The 17967-nt window shown below is 35.0% G+C and overlaps 1 protein-coding gene across 1 annotated transcript in view; it reads left to right on the top strand.

The window, feature by feature from the left end:
• The window catches only part of LOC132741310 (serine-protein kinase ATM-like), a 99062-nt gene that overhangs the window by 55581 nt on the left and 25514 nt on the right, over window positions 1-17967 (top strand). Inside the window, exons 18-19 of the mRNA XM_060729439.1 lie at window positions 16517-16599; window positions 17571-17729. Of these exons, the coding sequence (XP_060585422.1) occupies window positions 16517-16599; window positions 17571-17729 (242 nt within the window). The remainder of the gene's footprint in view (window positions 1-16516; window positions 16600-17570; window positions 17730-17967) is intronic.

Genomic DNA, 17967 nt, shown 5'->3' with positions numbered 1-17967 from the left:
AAAATGACTCATAGAAGTTCTACTGTACATGTATATATGTGTTTTAATATACAGTTTATCAATATATATATATAGCACAGTTTTACAATTTAGAATTACCGTAACACTTTACATACAATATTATTTTCACAAGTTTATATAGACATAATGAATTAAATTCAAACAAAGGAAAGAAAAACAAACTGTTATCTATTTGAATATATTATGTGTATGTTCTATCACAATGTTCTATCAAAATGTTAAATTGTTCAATCCTCAAAGTCAGATTTCTCACTAATAAAATATAATTAGCATTTCACAATATATATAACATAATCATGCGTATTCATTTCGTTATTAAGCAGAATTGCATTTAATCATCATCAGTGTCTGGAAGGTTGAATCACCCACTGTGCACCTCTATGTGCTGAAGAACTTCCCTGCATTTCAATTTAATTGTGCATAAATTGTTGGAATTGGGTCTGGAATTTCAAAATGATTTTTGCACAGCTTTACAATGTTTCATATAAAATTATGCTATCTTTTTGCAAGAAATATATGAGAATGAATCCAGTTGTACAATATAACAAATACTGGTACATGCAGTGCATTGAGTACATATGAACCCAGTTGTACAAATTCAATATAACAAATACCTGCATACATGTGCATTGAGTACATCTCCAAAATAGAAGTATATTGATATTAAATTGCTTTGTTCAGTTTGGTTGATAACCTGGCGCTTCTTTTGTTAAGAATTTGAATTGTAATTAATAGATTCAATTAAGTGTGAACACATCTTTGTTTCCAACAAAGCAGGCAATTAATTTAATGCTAACCTGTTATGATTGAAACATTTATTGTACTTTAATATTAATGCATGTAGTATTGTTTTGTCAGTTAACAATTAGAAGCTATTTCAAATCTAGATAAAATTATAGATCACTAGCATGTTATATTTACATATAGATTCTATTATCAATTTTTTTTTGCATTAAAAAAATGATTGTCTAAATTCAAACAAAACAAAATTCTCAATAAAAACAAAATATTGCTATCTCCAGTTAAATATGTAATATTCAACAATATTAATTGTTATAATAGTAATCAAAAGTAATCAAAATGTAATCAATGATGACACCAAAATTTAGCATGGTAATTGATTAAGTTACAATTACATGTAATCAAAATTGACTTCAATTACTTGATTTTTTTGTATGATTACAATTACTGATTACAATAACACCATACCTGTTTGACAGACTATACATGTGTATATGAAATGTTAAAAGAAATAATAAAACCAAAAAAACGTTGTACAGCAGTGTTCATACTAGAATGCAAGGAGTCCAGGGACTGCAGGAAGGTCATTGTAACAAACTGCAGGAAGGTCAATTTTGTAACAAATCTAGATAATCAGGAGGTGGAGGTGCCGGACGTGCTGGAAGTTGTCTTGGAGAGACACTGGTATCTAAATTCTGGCTTATTTCATTCAATCTAGCTCTCCGTTCACGGTCAGCACTTTCATTATCACAAGGATATCTGTTTATAATTCTACCTGCATCGCTTATTGGTGCTTGGACAGGTGGTTGGTTAAATCTCCATCTATCAGTTATTAGTCCTGAAACTGATCCTTGTCTGGAATACTCTGTTCCCATTCTTGTTCAGAGTGTAAATAATACTCCAAGAAATTTTAAAAACTTTATAAACTTTATAAAACTTGGAACACCTTTTACAGGTCTTATGAAATTTTACTCCAAGAAATTTTAAAAACTTTATAAATTTTTTAAAACTTAGAACACCTTGTACAGGTCTTATTAAATTTAGCAAATTATCACTTGATTAAACTTTCTTAATTATATTGTTTAGTAGTCTTTTCTGAAGTGTTTTATTTCCACTGAAATACTGAATTTCTGTAAAGCCTCGGGCTAATGTTCTATAGCTTGAAAGTTTAAGTTGTTTATGTTTTCTAAATTACAGAATAAGTTCAAATGTAAATGGCACTTTATAGTTCCGTTGATTCAAAATCCCTGTTGGTGTTCTTTTTTATACATTGTATATATTTTTCATTTACAAATGTATAGTTTTACACTGTTGATATTTTGTTCACATAATCATCAAGTATTGAAATCTTTTCAACAGTCTCGACTCAGAAGTAATGACATAATAATTGTTACAAAATACAATTTGGTTGGTTTACTTGCACCATGACTACACCAAGGTCAATATTAACAAAAGACTGTAAAAATCAATTTAATATAATGCATGTTGGTGCTTGATAATAGTCAAAAGACATTTGATAGAATTTAACAATTAAAAGAATAAACAAATGGTTGAATACAACAGCTGTTACAGAATGTACGTTTGATAGAAAAGAATATAATGTTGAATTTTGTCGAACTGTTTCGAAAACACTTCAAAAATAAAAGAATATAATATGCTGTTCATTGGAAATCGAAAGTAGACGGTTAATTTGGGTGAACTTGATTATTTATTTATTCTAATAATCAAATCAATGTTCAGTGTTTGTTATTTTCAGTGTTTGATATTCAGTGTCATGATTGTGTGATGATTCCTTTAATATCCTATCACCCCTTGTAAGATCTATTTTTATGCCACTTTTGCCTATACTATATATAATGTTTTGCTTAACCCTTTCCCCCATGAGCATATTGTGAAAAATGGCCATTTTCACTGAAAAGCCTCCTGTTACAAGTTCAAACTGCTATGAAACTATGAAAAATGCTTCAATACTAATCAAACTTGGCACAAATGTTGACTGGACCATTGCCTTTGTAACGACATGCTCAGTTTAAAATTTCCTGTTACCATGGCAACGAGGGGACATCTCAAAATTGCCAAAAATCACTTTTTTGCCTCGATTTTTTCCATCAAAATTTATTTCAAAGTGCTGCAACTTCTCAAGGGACTGAGATAGAGTCAAATGCTTTTCAGCGTCGGTTACACGTTACCTTATGATCGACCTGGGGTCATTTTAAGCCTCTCACAAGTCCAAAATTTTCTTGGCGATGAGGGGGACTCCGCCCCCCTTCAAACCCCCCAAACAGAAGGGGGCACATCCCCCTTCTGGCAACCCCCCTGATGTAATATTTGGATGGGGGACGGCGCCGAAAAAAATGGTCACTTTTTTTAACAACATTTCTCAAACGAAAGACAGTGTTTGGGGCCTAAATAGGGCATTTTTTCACTGTTTGAGGCCTCAAAAAAGGGGGGGGGGGGCAAAAAGCCGTCGAAACACGCTTATATAAGGGAAAAGGTTAACAAAAAATGATGAAAAACCTTGGAATCACCCAAAATCTAGTTTTTCCATGTTAACATGTGGTCTTTTACCTAATTTTGGTGAAAAATTGTTGTTTTGTAACATTTATAATTTTTTTAGTTAACCCTTTCCCCCATGAGCATATTGTGAAAAATGGCCATTTTCACTGAAAAGCCTCCTGTTACAAGTTCAAACTGCTATGAAACTATGACAAATGCTTCAATACTAATCAAACTTGGCACAAATGTTGACTGGACCATTGCCTTTGTAACGACATTGCTCAGTCTTAAATTTCCTGTTACCATGGCAACGAGGGGACATCTCAAAATTGCCAAAAATCACTTTTTTGCCTCGATTTTTTTCCATCAAAATTTATTTCAAAGTGCTGCAACTTCTCAAGGGATTGAGATAGAGTCAAAGGCTTTTCAGCGTTGGTTACACGTTACCTTATGATCGACCTGGGGTCATTTTAAGCCTCTCACAAGTCAACAATTTTTTTGGCGATGAGGGGGACTCCCGCCCGCCTTCAAACCCCCCAAACAGAAGGTGGCACATCCCTCTTCTCGCAACCCCCCTAATGTAACATTTGGATGGGGCGGCGTCGAAATAGCAAAGTTTTAACAACATTTCTCAAACGAACAAAAAATTGTCTAGGGCCTAAATAGGACATTTTGTCACTTTTTAAGGCCTCAAAAAGAAAGGGGGGGGGCAAAAAGCCGTCGAAACACGCTTATATAAGGGAAAAGGTTAACAAAAAATGATGAAAAACCTTGGAATCACCCAAAATCTAGTTTTTCCATGTTAACGTGTGGTCTTTTACCTAATTTTGGTGAAAAATTGTTGTTTTGTAACATTTATAATTTTTTTAGTTAACCCTTTCCCCCATGAGCATATTGTGAAAAATGGCCATTTTCACTGAAAAGCCTCCTGTTACAAGTTCAAACTGCTATGAAACTATGAAAAATGCTTCAATACTAATCAAACTTGGCACAAATGTTGACTGGACCATTGCCTTTGTAACGACATGCTCAGTTTAAAATTTCCTGTTACCATGGCAACGAGGGGACATCTCAAAATTGCCAAAAATCACTTTTTTGCCTCGATTTTTTCCATCAAAATTTATTTCAAAGTGCTGCAACTTCTCAAGGGACTGAGATAGAGTCAAATGCTTTTCAGCGTTGGTTACACGTTACCTTATGATCGACCTGGGGTCATTTTAAGCCTCTCACAAGTCCAAAATTTTCTTGGCGATGAGGGGGACTCCGCCCCCCTTCAAACCCCCCAAACAGAAGGGGGCACATCCCCCTTCTGGCAACCCCCTGATGTAATATTTGGATGGGGGACGGCGCCGAAAAAATGGTCACTTTTTTTAACAACATTTCTCAAACAAAGGACAGTGTTTAGGGCCTAAATAGGGCATTTTTTCACTGTTTGAGGCCTCAAAAAAGGGGGGGGGGGCAAAAAGCCGTCGAAACACGCTTATATAAGGGAAAAGGTTAACAAAAAATGATGAAAAACCTTGGAATCACCCAAAATCTAGTTTTTCCATGTTAACGTGTGGTCTTTTACCTAATTTTGGTGAAAAATTGTTGTTTTGTAACATTTATAATTTTTTTAGTTAACCCTTTCCCCCATGAGCATATTGTGAAAAATGGCCATTTTCACTGAAAAGCCTCCTGTTACAAGTTCAAACTGCTATGAAACTATGAAAAATGCTTCAATACTAATCAAACTTGGCACAAATGTTGACTGGACCATTGCCTTTGTAACGACATGCTCAGTCTTAAATTTCCTGTTACCATGGCAACGAGGGGACATCTCAAAATTGCCAAAAATCACTTCTTTGCCTCGATTTTTTCCATCAAAATTTATTTCAAAGTGCTGCAACTTCTCAAGGGATTGAGAAAGAGTCAAGGGCTTTTCAGCGTTGTTACACGTTACCTTATGATCGACCTGGGGTCATTTTAAGCCTCTCACAAGTCCAAAATTTTCTTGGCGATGAGGGGGACTCTGCCCCCCTTCAAACCCCCAAACAGAAGGGGGCACATCCCCCTTCTGGCAACCCCCTGATGTAATATTTGGATGGGGGCGGCGCCAAAAAAAAGGTCACTTTTTTTTAACAACATTTCTCAAACGAAAGACAGTGTTTGGGGCCTAAATAGGGCATTTTTTCACTGTTTGAGGCCTCAAAAAAGGGGGGGGGGGGCAAAAAAGCCGTCGAAACACGCTTATATAAGGGAAAAGGTTAACAAAAAATGATGAAAAACCTTGGAATCACCCAAAATCTAGTTTTTCCATGTTAACATGTGGTCTTTTACCTAATTTTGGTGAAAAATTGTTGTTTTGTAACATTTATAATTTTTTTAGTTAACCCTTTCCCCCATGAGCATATTGTGAAAAATGGCCATTTTCACTGAAAAGCCTCCTGTTACAAGTTCAAACTGCTATGAAACTATGAAAAATGCTTCAATACTAATCAAACTTGGCACAAATGTTGACTGGACCATTGCCTTTGTAACGACATGCTCAGTCTTAAATTTCCTGTTACCATGGCAACGAGGGGACATCTCAAAATTGCCAAAAATCACTTTTTTGCCTCGATTTTTTTCATCAAAATTTATTTCAAAGTGCTGCAACTTCTCAAGGGATTGAGATAGAGTCAAAGGCTTTTCAGCGTTGGTTACACGTTACCTTATGATCGACCTGGGGTCATTTTAAGCCTCTCACAAGTCCAAAATTTTCTTGGCGATGAGGGGGACTCTGCCCCCCTTCAAACCCCCCAAACAGAAGGGGGCACATCCCCCTTCTGGCAACCCCCTGATGTAATATTTGGATGGGGGCGGCGCCAAAAAAAAGGTCACTTTTTTTTAACAACATTTCTCAAACGAAAGACAGTGTTTGGGGCCTAAATAGGGCATTTTTTCACTGTTTGAGGCCTCAAAAAAGGGGGGGGGGGCAAAAAGCCGTCGAAACACGCTTATATAAGGGAAAAGGTTAACAAAAAATGATGAAAAACCTTGGAATCACCCAAAATCTAGTTTTTCCATGTTAACATGTGGTCTTTTACCTAATTTTGGTGAAAAATTGTTGTTTTGTAACATTTATAATTTTTTTAGTTAACCCTTTCCCCCATGAGCATATTGTGAAAAATGGCCATTTTCACTGAAAAGCCTCCTGTTACAAGTTCAAACTGCTATGAAACTATGACAAATGCTTCAATACTAATCAAACTTGGCACAAATGTTGACTGGACCATTGCCTTTGTAACGACATGCTCAGTCTTAAATTTCCTGTTACCATGGCAACGAGGGGACATCTCAAAATTGCCAAAAATCACTTTTTTGCCTCGATTTTTTCCATCAAAATTTATTTCAAAGTGCTGCAACTTCTCAAGGGATTGAGATAGAGTCAAAGGCTTTTCAGCGTTGGTTACACGTTACCTTATGATCGACCTGGGGTCATTTTAAGCCTCTCACAAGTCCAAAATTTTCTTGGCGATGAGGGGGACTCCGCCCCCCTTCAAACCCCCCAAACAGAAGGGGGCACATCCCCCTTCTGGCAACCCCCTGATGTAATATTTGGATGGGGGACTGCGCCGAAAAAATGGTCACTTTTTTTAACAACATTTCTCAAACAAAAGACAGTGTTTAGGGCCTAAATAGGGCATTTTTTCACTGTTTGAGGCCTCAAAAAAGGGGGGGGGGGCAAAAAGCCGTCGAAACACGCTTATATAAGGGAAAAGGTTAAGCCTCTAGAGCTTGTAAAAAAACTTGGGTATCTTTTCACTGGAGCTTGTAAAAAACTTGGTGTCTTTTCTGTTTTTCTGCTCTTTTTATTTAATAGCAAGTGTATAACTCTAAAAACATTCATTGATAACATTACAGTGAAGTGTCATACTTACCTCAATAGAAATAGTGCATAATTACTGTGATTAGTTTTTAAATGCTCAAACTGAGGGAACATATTCTACAGTATAGACTATATATAAATCAAATAGACTAGCAATTGAACATAACAAAAAGAGTATGATGAGACACAGTATGTCAAAATAAAATGCACATCATTATTCAGTCAAGTGTCACTGGTTTAAATATTTTTTCAACGGTCACTTTATCATTTGTCCATGCTATAATATGCCCCTTATTAGTCCCCTACCAGTTTAACCGGAGGGGACTTTAGGTTTACCCTCCGTCCGTCTGTCTGTCCGTCAGTCCGTCCACAAAACTGGATCCCGTGATAACGCAAAAAGTACTGAAAATATTTTTATGAAACTTGATATATGGATAGATGGCAGTATGGAAATTATGCACGTCTTTTTTAACCAGGTTTTCCGAAGGAAAAAACTGGTTATTAGATTGAGGTATGTCGGCGGGCGGATGGGCGGGCGGGCGGGCGTTAACAATTTCTTCTGTGCACAACTCCTCCTACATTTCTCAAGGAATTTTGACCAAACTTTCACAGAAGCTTTGTCATCAAGTGCCCTGGCGCATATTGTCGGGGTTTTGCCATTGGATAATATTTGACCTAATTATGGCCCTTTGTTGTTTTTTCTTATATAGAATATATAGTGAACAATTTCTTCTGTGCGCAACTCCTCCATCATTTCTCAACGGATTTTGACCAAACTTTCACAGAAGCTTTGTCATCAAATGCCCTGGCACATATTGTCGGGGTTTTGCGATTGGATAATATTTGACGTAATTATGGCCCTTTGTTGTTTTTTCTTATATAGAATATATAGTGAACAATTTCTTCTGTGCGCAACTCCTCCTATATTTTTCTACGGATTTTGACCAAACATTTACAGAAGCTTTGTCATCAAGTGCCCTGGCACATATTGTCCGGGTTTTGCCATTGGATAATATTTGACCTAATTATGGCCCTTTGTTTTTTTTCCTTATATAGAATATATAGTGAACAATTTCTTCTGTGCGCAACACCTACATTTCTCAACGGATTTTGACCAAACTTTTACAGAAGCTTTGTCATCCCGTGCCATGGCACTAATTGTCCGGGTTTTGCCATTGGATAATATTTGACCTAATTATGGCCCTTTTGTTTTTTTTCCTTATATAGAATATATAGTGAACAATTTCTTCTGTGCGCAACTCCTCCTACATTTCTCAACGGATTTTGACCAAACTTTCACAGAAGCTTTTTTATCAAGTGCCCTGGCACATATTATCGGGGTTTTGTGTTTGGATAATATTTGATGTTATTATGTCCCTTTGTTTTTTCGTTATACAGAATATATAGTGAACAAATTCTTCTGTGCTGAACTCGTCCTACATTTCTCAACAGATTTTGTTCAAACTTTCACAGAAGCTTTGTTATCAAGTGCCCTGGCGCATATTGTCAGGGTTTTGTGATTGGATAATATTTGACGTAATTATGCCCCTTTGTTTTTTTTCCTTATACAGAATTATCAATATATAGTGAACAAATTCTTCTGTGCTGAACTAGTCCTACATATCTCAACAGATTTTGTTCAAACTTTCACAGAAGCTTTGTCATCATGTGCCCTGGCGCATATTGTAGAGGTTTTGTGATTGGATAATTTTTGACCTAATTATGGCCCTTTGTTTTTTTTCCTTATACAGAATACATTTTTTCCTTATACAGAACATACAGTGAACACTTCTTCTGTGGCAATTCCTCCTACATTATTCATGTTTTACATTGCACATAGTTACATTGTTTATTGCTTGCATTTGTATTACAAATACAACGTATTTATCTACAATGGAGATAATTGAAAACCTGGTTTCGTGGCATTGCCATGTTTCTTGTTTTTCTTCCTATGTTGAAAATTCTGGTTGCTATGGCAACAAATAGTCTGAAAATATGGCAAATTTAACACATAAACTGGATCCAGTGATAATTAAAAAAGTACTGAAAATATTTTTATGAAACTTGAAATATGGGCAGATGGCAGTCTAGAGATTATGCACATCTTTTTCTTTTCTTCCTATGTTGAAAATTCTGGTTGCTATGGCAACAAATAGCATGAATTTCAAGATTTCTGATTTAAAATTTTCAGCTTTTTCACTATAAGTTCTTTATTTCTTAAGGTGTTTACTTCAAACTTTAAATATAAGTTTCTGGCCATCAACCTCATCATATGTGACAAGGTTTAAAACTCTAGCACAAAAATTATCAGTATTACCTCCCTTGAAAAATGCTGTCTTTTTAAATAACTTCTTTATTTCCAAATGTATCTACTTCAAACTTCATATATATGTTTCTTATTATCACTCAACATTTTTGAGAAGGTTAAATACTCTAGCAAGACTATTTCCAGAATTATCTCCCCCTTGAACTTAGATTTTTTTCGAGAAATTGGTATTTTTCACTCCAACTACTTCATTCCTTATAGGATTTACTTTAAAATCCCACATCATAATAATATGACAAGGTTGTATAAACATAATTTTTCCTTACTAAGCAGGGAAACTTAACACATTACTGTGATATAGACAAACTTAGAACTCAAAAGATTTAAGTTCATTCATGTCATTCATCCACTGGTAAAATTGAATGGCCAATGGACCGGGGTTCTAACCGGTAGGGGACTTATGGATTGCTTGCAATACTATGATAATTGCTTGTTTTAATAGACATCCAAAACTCAGCAAATGTGGGTTTTTCCCAGCTTATCAGTTAGGCACAAATAAACTACACGTCACAATATATTATTCAACCTGTTTTGCTTATTTTCGAAGCTGTTACTGTAAAAGTTTGTTTGTACCTATGGATAAGCTTGGAAAAAACCAAATATTCTTAATTCCGTAGTTAGTCCATTGTCCAACATTCTTGATCTCTGGTCCTTATAATCATCAATTGTATCATAGTTTGGGGACCTTTCTGTTGAAAATGTGTCCGAGTTAAATCGTATACATATACATGCATCGTGGGTTAACTAGAGTGCAGGTATTAGTTACCCGCACTTCAGAGCATGCCCATTGATTGGCTCATTTTTGCTGGGGTTTACTTATTGTGACGGCAGAGAAAGGGATAACAGAAGAAATATCATATTCAGATGCTCGTTCATTGGTTATTTTTCTCTGGGGTTTCATATTGTGACAACAGGGAACATGTTTTTATGTTTGACTATGATACAAAAGAGAAAGAACATCAAAACATTCGGCAATCTGATTAATACTCGGGGGCTACGCCCCCTCGTACTAATCAGATAGCCTCGTGTTTCAATACTCTTTCTATTACTTAGCTTCTTAATATCAGAAGAAGGACTGGAGTCTAAGTAAAGTGTATCATCATGCAAGTTCTATGTTCAGCTGAATATATTATATTACTTTGACAGTTAGTTGAAAGTATTGAAGGTGCATGAAAAGAGAGTAATTGTTTAGGTTGTAAAAAGATTTAGGTGATAAACAGTATGCTTTTGCATAAGAATTATCATAATACCCCTATTTGTCAATATAAATGTAAACAGGTAATGAGGTAATGAAAGGAAAAGCGAATTTGAGCTATAACCAGCGCTTGTTATTGCAAAACAGGATACACATTGAATTGTATAGGTTTATAAGACATTGTACCAGGATTTTGTTTATCCACTGTGATTTACATTGTCCTTTATTTGAATGCAATAAATGGTAGGTTCCCATACAGCAATAAAAGACTGATATAATCATTAGTGGATTGTTTGTTTAATAATTATATTGATTTGTATCTCATGAAAAGAACATACCAGGTTTATATCTGATAACATTCAAGTCGAGGATTCATAATATATATTTTATAAAACATGCAAAAATATTTGAATCTTGTTTTTAAGTTCACCTGAGTACAAACTGCTCAAAGTCAGAATTTGTCCTTAATTCATTTGTCAGTGCATTCATGCTTCCGTTGCCAACTTTTTATGCCCCCGGGCATATAGTAATTGAACTGTCTGTCCGTCCATCTGTCCGTACAAGGTTAACCTAGAACGGCAAGTTGGATTTTTCTTAAGTTCTACCTGTACCAATGGCTTCTTAGTTTACACACTTACTAATCAATACAAAGTACATGATCTGGTCAAGTTACATAACTATGGCTTCCATATTTACCAAGTTATTGCCCTTTTCAGCACTTAGAAAATGAATAATGGTTAACCTAAAACGGCAAGTTGGAAATATCTTAAGTTCTATCTATACTAATGGCTTCATATTTTCCACACTTACTTATCAATACAAAGTACATGATATTGCCAAGTTATATAACTGTGTCATCCATATTTCCCATTTATTTCCCTTTTTTCACTTTGAAAATAGGACCTATTCTGGCAAGTTGGATTTATCGTAAATTTCTCTTAATTGCTTAATTTATTTAATGATATCTTGCATATTTTATAGGTGGATACCTTTAATGGTCCTCTAATTTTTTGTGGAGTAAGTGGTCTCTAGAAAATAAATATAAACATTTTTGCTCATACAGCCTTTATTTTTTGGTTGATGTCTTTCATGTTTAATACAAACATGCCAAGGGAGGTCCTCCTTCTTTGGGTATAGTAAGGGGTCATTTGGGTCAAGGTCAATGTCACCAATGTCAAGGTCACCAATGTTAAAAATAGATTTTTACATTTTTACAGGTGTATTAACCATATTGTATAGACAGATGTCATTTATAATTGATAGGAACATAAAATTTGATGGAGTTAGTGGTCAGTTGGGTCAAGGTCACCAGTGCTAAAAATAGATTTTTACACTTTTGCTCATACAGCCTTTATTTATTGACAGATAAATTTCATATTTGGTAGGAAGATAACTTGCATGTCATTCATCCTTTTGATTGGGGTAGGGATCAGTGGGTCAAGGTCACTTGTGCTAAAAATATATTTTTACACTTTTGCCCATACAGGCTTTATTTACTGACAGGTGTATTTCATATTTGATAGGAAGATAACTTGCATGGTATTTTTACTTTTGATGGAGTAAGTGGTCAGTTGGGTCAAGGTCACTAGTGCTAAAAATAGATTTTTACACTTTTGCCCATACAGCCCTTATTTATTGACAAATATATTTCATATTTGGTTGGAAGATAACTCAATGCATGTTATTCTTACTTTGGATGGAGTTAGGGGTCAGTTGGGTCACGGTCACAAGTGCTAAAAATAGATTTTTACACTTTGGCCATACAGCCTTTATTTATTGACAGATTTATTTCATATTTGGTTGGAAGATAACTTGCATGGTATTCTTCCTTTGGATGGAGTTAGGGGTCAGTTTGATCAAGGTCATCAATGCTCAAAATAGATTTTAACATTTTTGCCCATACAGCCTTTATTTATTGACAGGACTGGTGTATTTCATATTTGGTAGGAAGATAACTTGCATGATATTCTATAGGTGTCAGCGGGTCAAGGGTGCCAAGTATAGATTTCTTACATTTATATATATTTGATAAAGTTGAATATTTATCATTCACAAGTCATGCATAGCAATGACTTGGTAACTTATATATTAATTACTAAATGCCATGACTATGTCAAGCTATATAACTTGTGTTTACAATTTTTTGGCAATGTTTCTGTCCATAACTGAGTGAATGGGTAAACATTTTTTGAAATATTGCTACTGACAAGAAAAGGAGCAAACATGTTCTTGTTTCCAAATAGCTTCTCTATTAGAAATCACCAGGGTCAAATTTGATGAATTTTTCCTGGGATGTTCCTAGCATAAAGCTCTACTTAAATTGTTCAAATGGTTCTGCTCCGTCAGAAGGGCTAAAAATAGATTTTGAAAATGAAATCTTCAAAAATCTTCTTATCTGAAAGTCTTAGATATTTTGTGCATAGCATCATCATTAGAATAATTTAGTGGGGTCGAGCCATAAAGTGGTCAATGTGAGGTATAGTGATGGGGCTTTGCTCGGCATCCATCATTGTGCGTCATCAACATTTGGATTGTTAACAGTCTAGCAGTCAAAGCCTTGTTTGGAACAAAAACAAAGTTTGTCAGAATGTTTGTCTCAATGAAATACAGGTCAAGTTCGAATATGGGCCATCTTGGGTTAGAAATTAGGTCACAGGAGCTAGAAATAGAAAAATCTTGTTAACTCTCTAATGGCTACTGATTTGATGCAAATATCCTGGAAATTTGTTAGGAAGGTAGTTTTGATGATTTCTAGGTCAGGTTAAAATATGGGTCACTTGGGGTCAAAAACTAGGTCACACAGCCCAAATATTGAAAAACTTTGTTAACTCACTAGAGGCTACTGTTTTGTTCCAAATATCCTGGAAATTAGTCAGAAAGGTTGTTTTGGTGATTTCTAGGTCAAGTTTAAATATGGGTCACCTGTTGTCAAAAACTAGGTCCCACAGCCCAAATATGGAAAAACCTTGTTAACACTGTAGAGGCTGCTGTTTTGATCCAAATGTCTTGGAAATTGATCAGAAAGGCTGTTTTGATGATTTTTAGGTCAAGTTTGAATATCGGTTATCTTGGGTCAAAAATTATGTCGCACAGCCCAAGTATGGAAAAACCTTGTTAACACTCTAGATCCAAATATTTTGAAAATTGGTCAGAAAGGTTTTTTGACGATTTCTGGGTCAAATTTGAATATGAATTACCTGGTGTCAAAAACTAGGTCACACAGCCTCAATATGGAAAAACCTTGTTAACACTCTTGGGGACACTGTTTCGATCAGGAAATTTGGACTATAAGCCTTCATTATAAGGTGAGCGATATAAGGGCCATCATGGTCCTCTTGTTTATTTTTTCATTTACTAATTATTTTTTTTTATAAAGAAGAAGAAAAAAGGCATGGTTGGAGGCGGAAAAAAGATTTTGATTTTTTTCCTTTTTATCAGTTAATCCAGATTCTAATAAATTAGTTGCGTACATGGTACTTACCAAAGAAATGAAAATGACTTTCATTGCAGATTGTTTAAAATCCATAGTCATAAATACATAAAAACACTTGCTCACATTTGTGAAAATGAAATTGCATAAATATAATGTTGTGATTGTGAAATTACCCTCAGAAACTTTACACACAAGATGACCTCTGAGAGGTGACTAGCCGGCTCTTCAAAAGAATCTTTGATGTTTACAAACATGTCACTGCCGTTATAATTGAATCATCAAAGTGTCTAAACTTGGATGACTTTCACACATTGATCAAAAGTAAAAAATAAACCATCATTATTATTGTGAAGATAAAGAAGAAACTATGTATCTTTAAATATTGTTCAAGAAGATAAATATTTTTGTCAGATAATTAGTGTCAATTATTAACATAATCAATATTGAGTGCATTTGTTTATTTGTGTTTCATTTATGTAAAGCTCCATCTCAGAAGGAGTCTACATGTTAAACATTAAAAGCATACATTTATAAATGGTTAAAAACTGATGATAATGATGATAAGATGATGATGATAAGATGATGATGATGATAAGATGATGATGATGATAATTAATCAGATTACTCTATTTGTGATTAAATTATATTTAATATAGACACAAATATGTAAGGATAGCATGAAAGAGCTTTTCATAAAGAATTATGGAATATAATTATTTGAAAAAATACTTGATCCTGTATTCAGCAGGCCAAAATGACTGTTTTGACTGTAGATAAAACTTTAAAAGATTTCCTTCACTGAAAGCATGAAGGCTTAAGTTTAGATATTTGGTATGAATCATTTTTCAGAGAACCTCTTCCAAGTTTGTTCCATTGATTATAGCCCTAGTGTCTAAATTGACTCCCGCCTAAAATCGGCTCCATCCAAGAAGGGGCTAGTGGTGTTTTCCTTTTATGTATATCAACCAGTGACTTCAATAGCAACGATTAACTTTCAGTAGCAACAAATAACTTTCAATAGCCACCATTGACTCCCATAACAACCATTAATTTTCCATAGCAACCATAAATTTCCATAGCAACAATTGACTTCCATAGCAACCAATGACTTTCCACCGCAGCCATAAAAGTCCATAGCAACTATTGACTTCCTTAGCAGCCATAGCATTCCATATCAAACAGTGACTTTCCATAACAGCCAGTGACTCACATAGCAACCATTGACATTCCATATCAACCAGATACTTCTTTAGCAACCATTGACTCTCCATAGCAACCACTTACTTTCCAGAGCAACAACTGACTTCCATAGTAACTATTGACTTTTTACAACAACATTTGACTTCCATTGTGAACAGTGACTTACAATAGTAATTATTGACTCCTATAACAACCATTGACTTTCCATAGCAACCATAACTTGCCATAGCAACTGTAATGACTTTCCTTTTGCAGCTGGTGACTCTAATAGCAACCATCTGCTTTCCAGAACACCCATTGACTTCCATAGCAACCAACAACTTTTCAAAGCAGCCATTGGGTTTCCATAGCAAACTAAATTTCTGTAGCAACAAGTGACTTCCATGGCAAACATTGACATTTTACATAGCAACCAGTGACTTCCGTAGCAAACACATAGCAAACATTAACTTGACATAGCAGCGACTGAATCTACCATTGAAATTTATAACAACAACTGACATCCAAGGAAACCATTGACTTTGTATGCCAAACAGTAACTTCTTTAGTAACTATTGTTTTTCCTTGGCAGTTTGCCATCAGGATGTTTTTACTTGTGCACTATTTCAGATACAAATATGAAATTTGAGATTTCAGTTTAAGATTTAGATTTTATATCTGCTTTTCATTTATAGTTTATAAAATTACTTATTCCTTGACATTAAAAACATTTGTAATCAGGTGAGCGATATAAGGGCCATGATGGCCCTCTTGTAATGATTATAAGTTCTATTTCCTCAACAACTAATGAAGTTGTTCACTTTAAATTTGGTTTTCTTGCTCTTTATCATCATGTCATGCAATATGGCAAAAACAGATGATTCTTAAATATAAGTATACAAAGTTATGCCCCTTGTTTTACTAAGATTGTTTTGTCCTGGCTATCCTTTTGTAAAAAGGTTCAATTTCTAAAAGTATTCACTTTTAACTTGGAATTCTTGATAATATATGATTGAATGGATTTTTAAAGTGTAGAATATAAGCCCTGATATGCATGATTAAAAAGTTCAAGCTATTGCTACAGTCGTGCTGTTCGTTCCCATTGCTGTTCAGAAACTTAAACATTGGCCATTTTTTTTAGCTCACCTATGGCTTTAAATTAATTCCAGTACGTAGTTTAGGAAATGCCAGTGGTTCAAGTCAGCTGAACTTACAGGGGCATTTCTAGTCTAATTGGATTCAATAGATTTTAGCATAAATTTATGCTTTTTTCAGTTGCAGCAGATTGTGATGTTACAAGCTGATACGGAGGAAACTATCCCGGAAAACAATCTCCGCACCATGATTTCAGCAATAAGGTACATACTGCATGATATGTTTTTTTCTTAGGATTTAAGTTTAATGATATATCATAGTCTTGCAATCAATGCTAAGGGGCATCCGTGGGCATGTGGTTAAGGTCGTTGACTTCACACCACTTGCTCATTACTTTCTTGGGTTACAAGCTGATGTAGGGGAAACTATCCCTGAAAACAGTCTTCAAGGCATGATTTCAGCATTAAGGTATACATGTATTCTGTATAATGTGTTTTTTTCTTAGGATTTAAGTCTTACTGATCAATAATTGATGGTGTAAACTTTCCAAATGATATGTAGGCATTACATGTACTTAACTCACTAATGCATATAAGACAGTGTTGTTGATAATTATATTACTTCTCTAGGCATTATTTCAGGCACCTGTGTGTAACAGTAGACCACTCTTTACACTCTGATTCAGGCAGTATTTGGTTGCACTCAGATGCCTGCTTTTGCCTAAATCAAGGTACCGAGGGGCACACCCAATAAAGCTAGAAAGGTGCCATATGACCTCTATGTGTTAGCGCAACATAAAAACCTAACCGCAAACAAAAAATTATCTCAGTATAGTGCTCACAGACCTTGCCCCCCCCCCCCCCCCCCCCCAAAAAAAAAAAAAAAAAAGAAAAGAAAAATATTCATGTAGATCTAGATTCATAGCGCCCCATATCTGCTATAACACTTGTTCGATTTGAAAGTCAAGTACATAAATAATGTAATTAGGACATTTATGAGTGCTAAAGGTGTGAAAAAACATGCAGAGGTTAGGGTTTATCGTGGGAGCCTTAGCGTTGTATGTATATGCGGTGGGTTGGGTAATGTGGTAGTTTCGCAATGAGCGTCCTAATGAGAGCCTCATTAGAACGCGGTTTTGAGACATTGGACCCCAACATGAGCGTTTTAATGGGGCTGTAGAGTACTGTTACTTGTGTATTTTATATGATATATTAGAATCATTTCTATTACACAGAAGCTGTGTTCGATGTCACCGACGTGACCAGGAAGTGTGTAAAGTCAGTCTGGAACTCATTATTAGACTTGTTCCCCATTTAGCTGAGAATGACAACCAACCTTCCAGTGTGTTGAGAGAATGCAGAGAATCAGTCTTGTATCTCATCAAAATTTTCTGGTATGAACTTATCTGATTTTGAAATTTAAATACGTTAATTTAATTTAGATAATACAAAATAAATGTAATTGAAGTATGTATGATTTAAAGAAAATACTAGTCTCTTTATTTCATTAAAAGTCCATTTGAAGAATATAGGATCCATCCCCGGGGTGTTTGTCCAAGCCATATCCAGCTTTATATGAAGCAATTTCAGCATTCATGGAAGGAGTTTTGTATAACTTGACACAAATGTTCT

This window comes from Ruditapes philippinarum, unplaced genomic scaffold (genome assembly GCF_026571515.1).
Source record: "Ruditapes philippinarum isolate M1 unplaced genomic scaffold, ASM2657151v2 ctg1805_1_1_1_1, whole genome shotgun sequence".
Taxonomy (NCBI): Eukaryota; Metazoa; Mollusca; class Bivalvia; order Venerida; family Veneridae; genus Ruditapes; species Ruditapes philippinarum.
The sequence above is the reverse complement of the archived record's forward strand: the minus strand, read 5'-3'. Positions and strand labels throughout refer to the sequence as shown.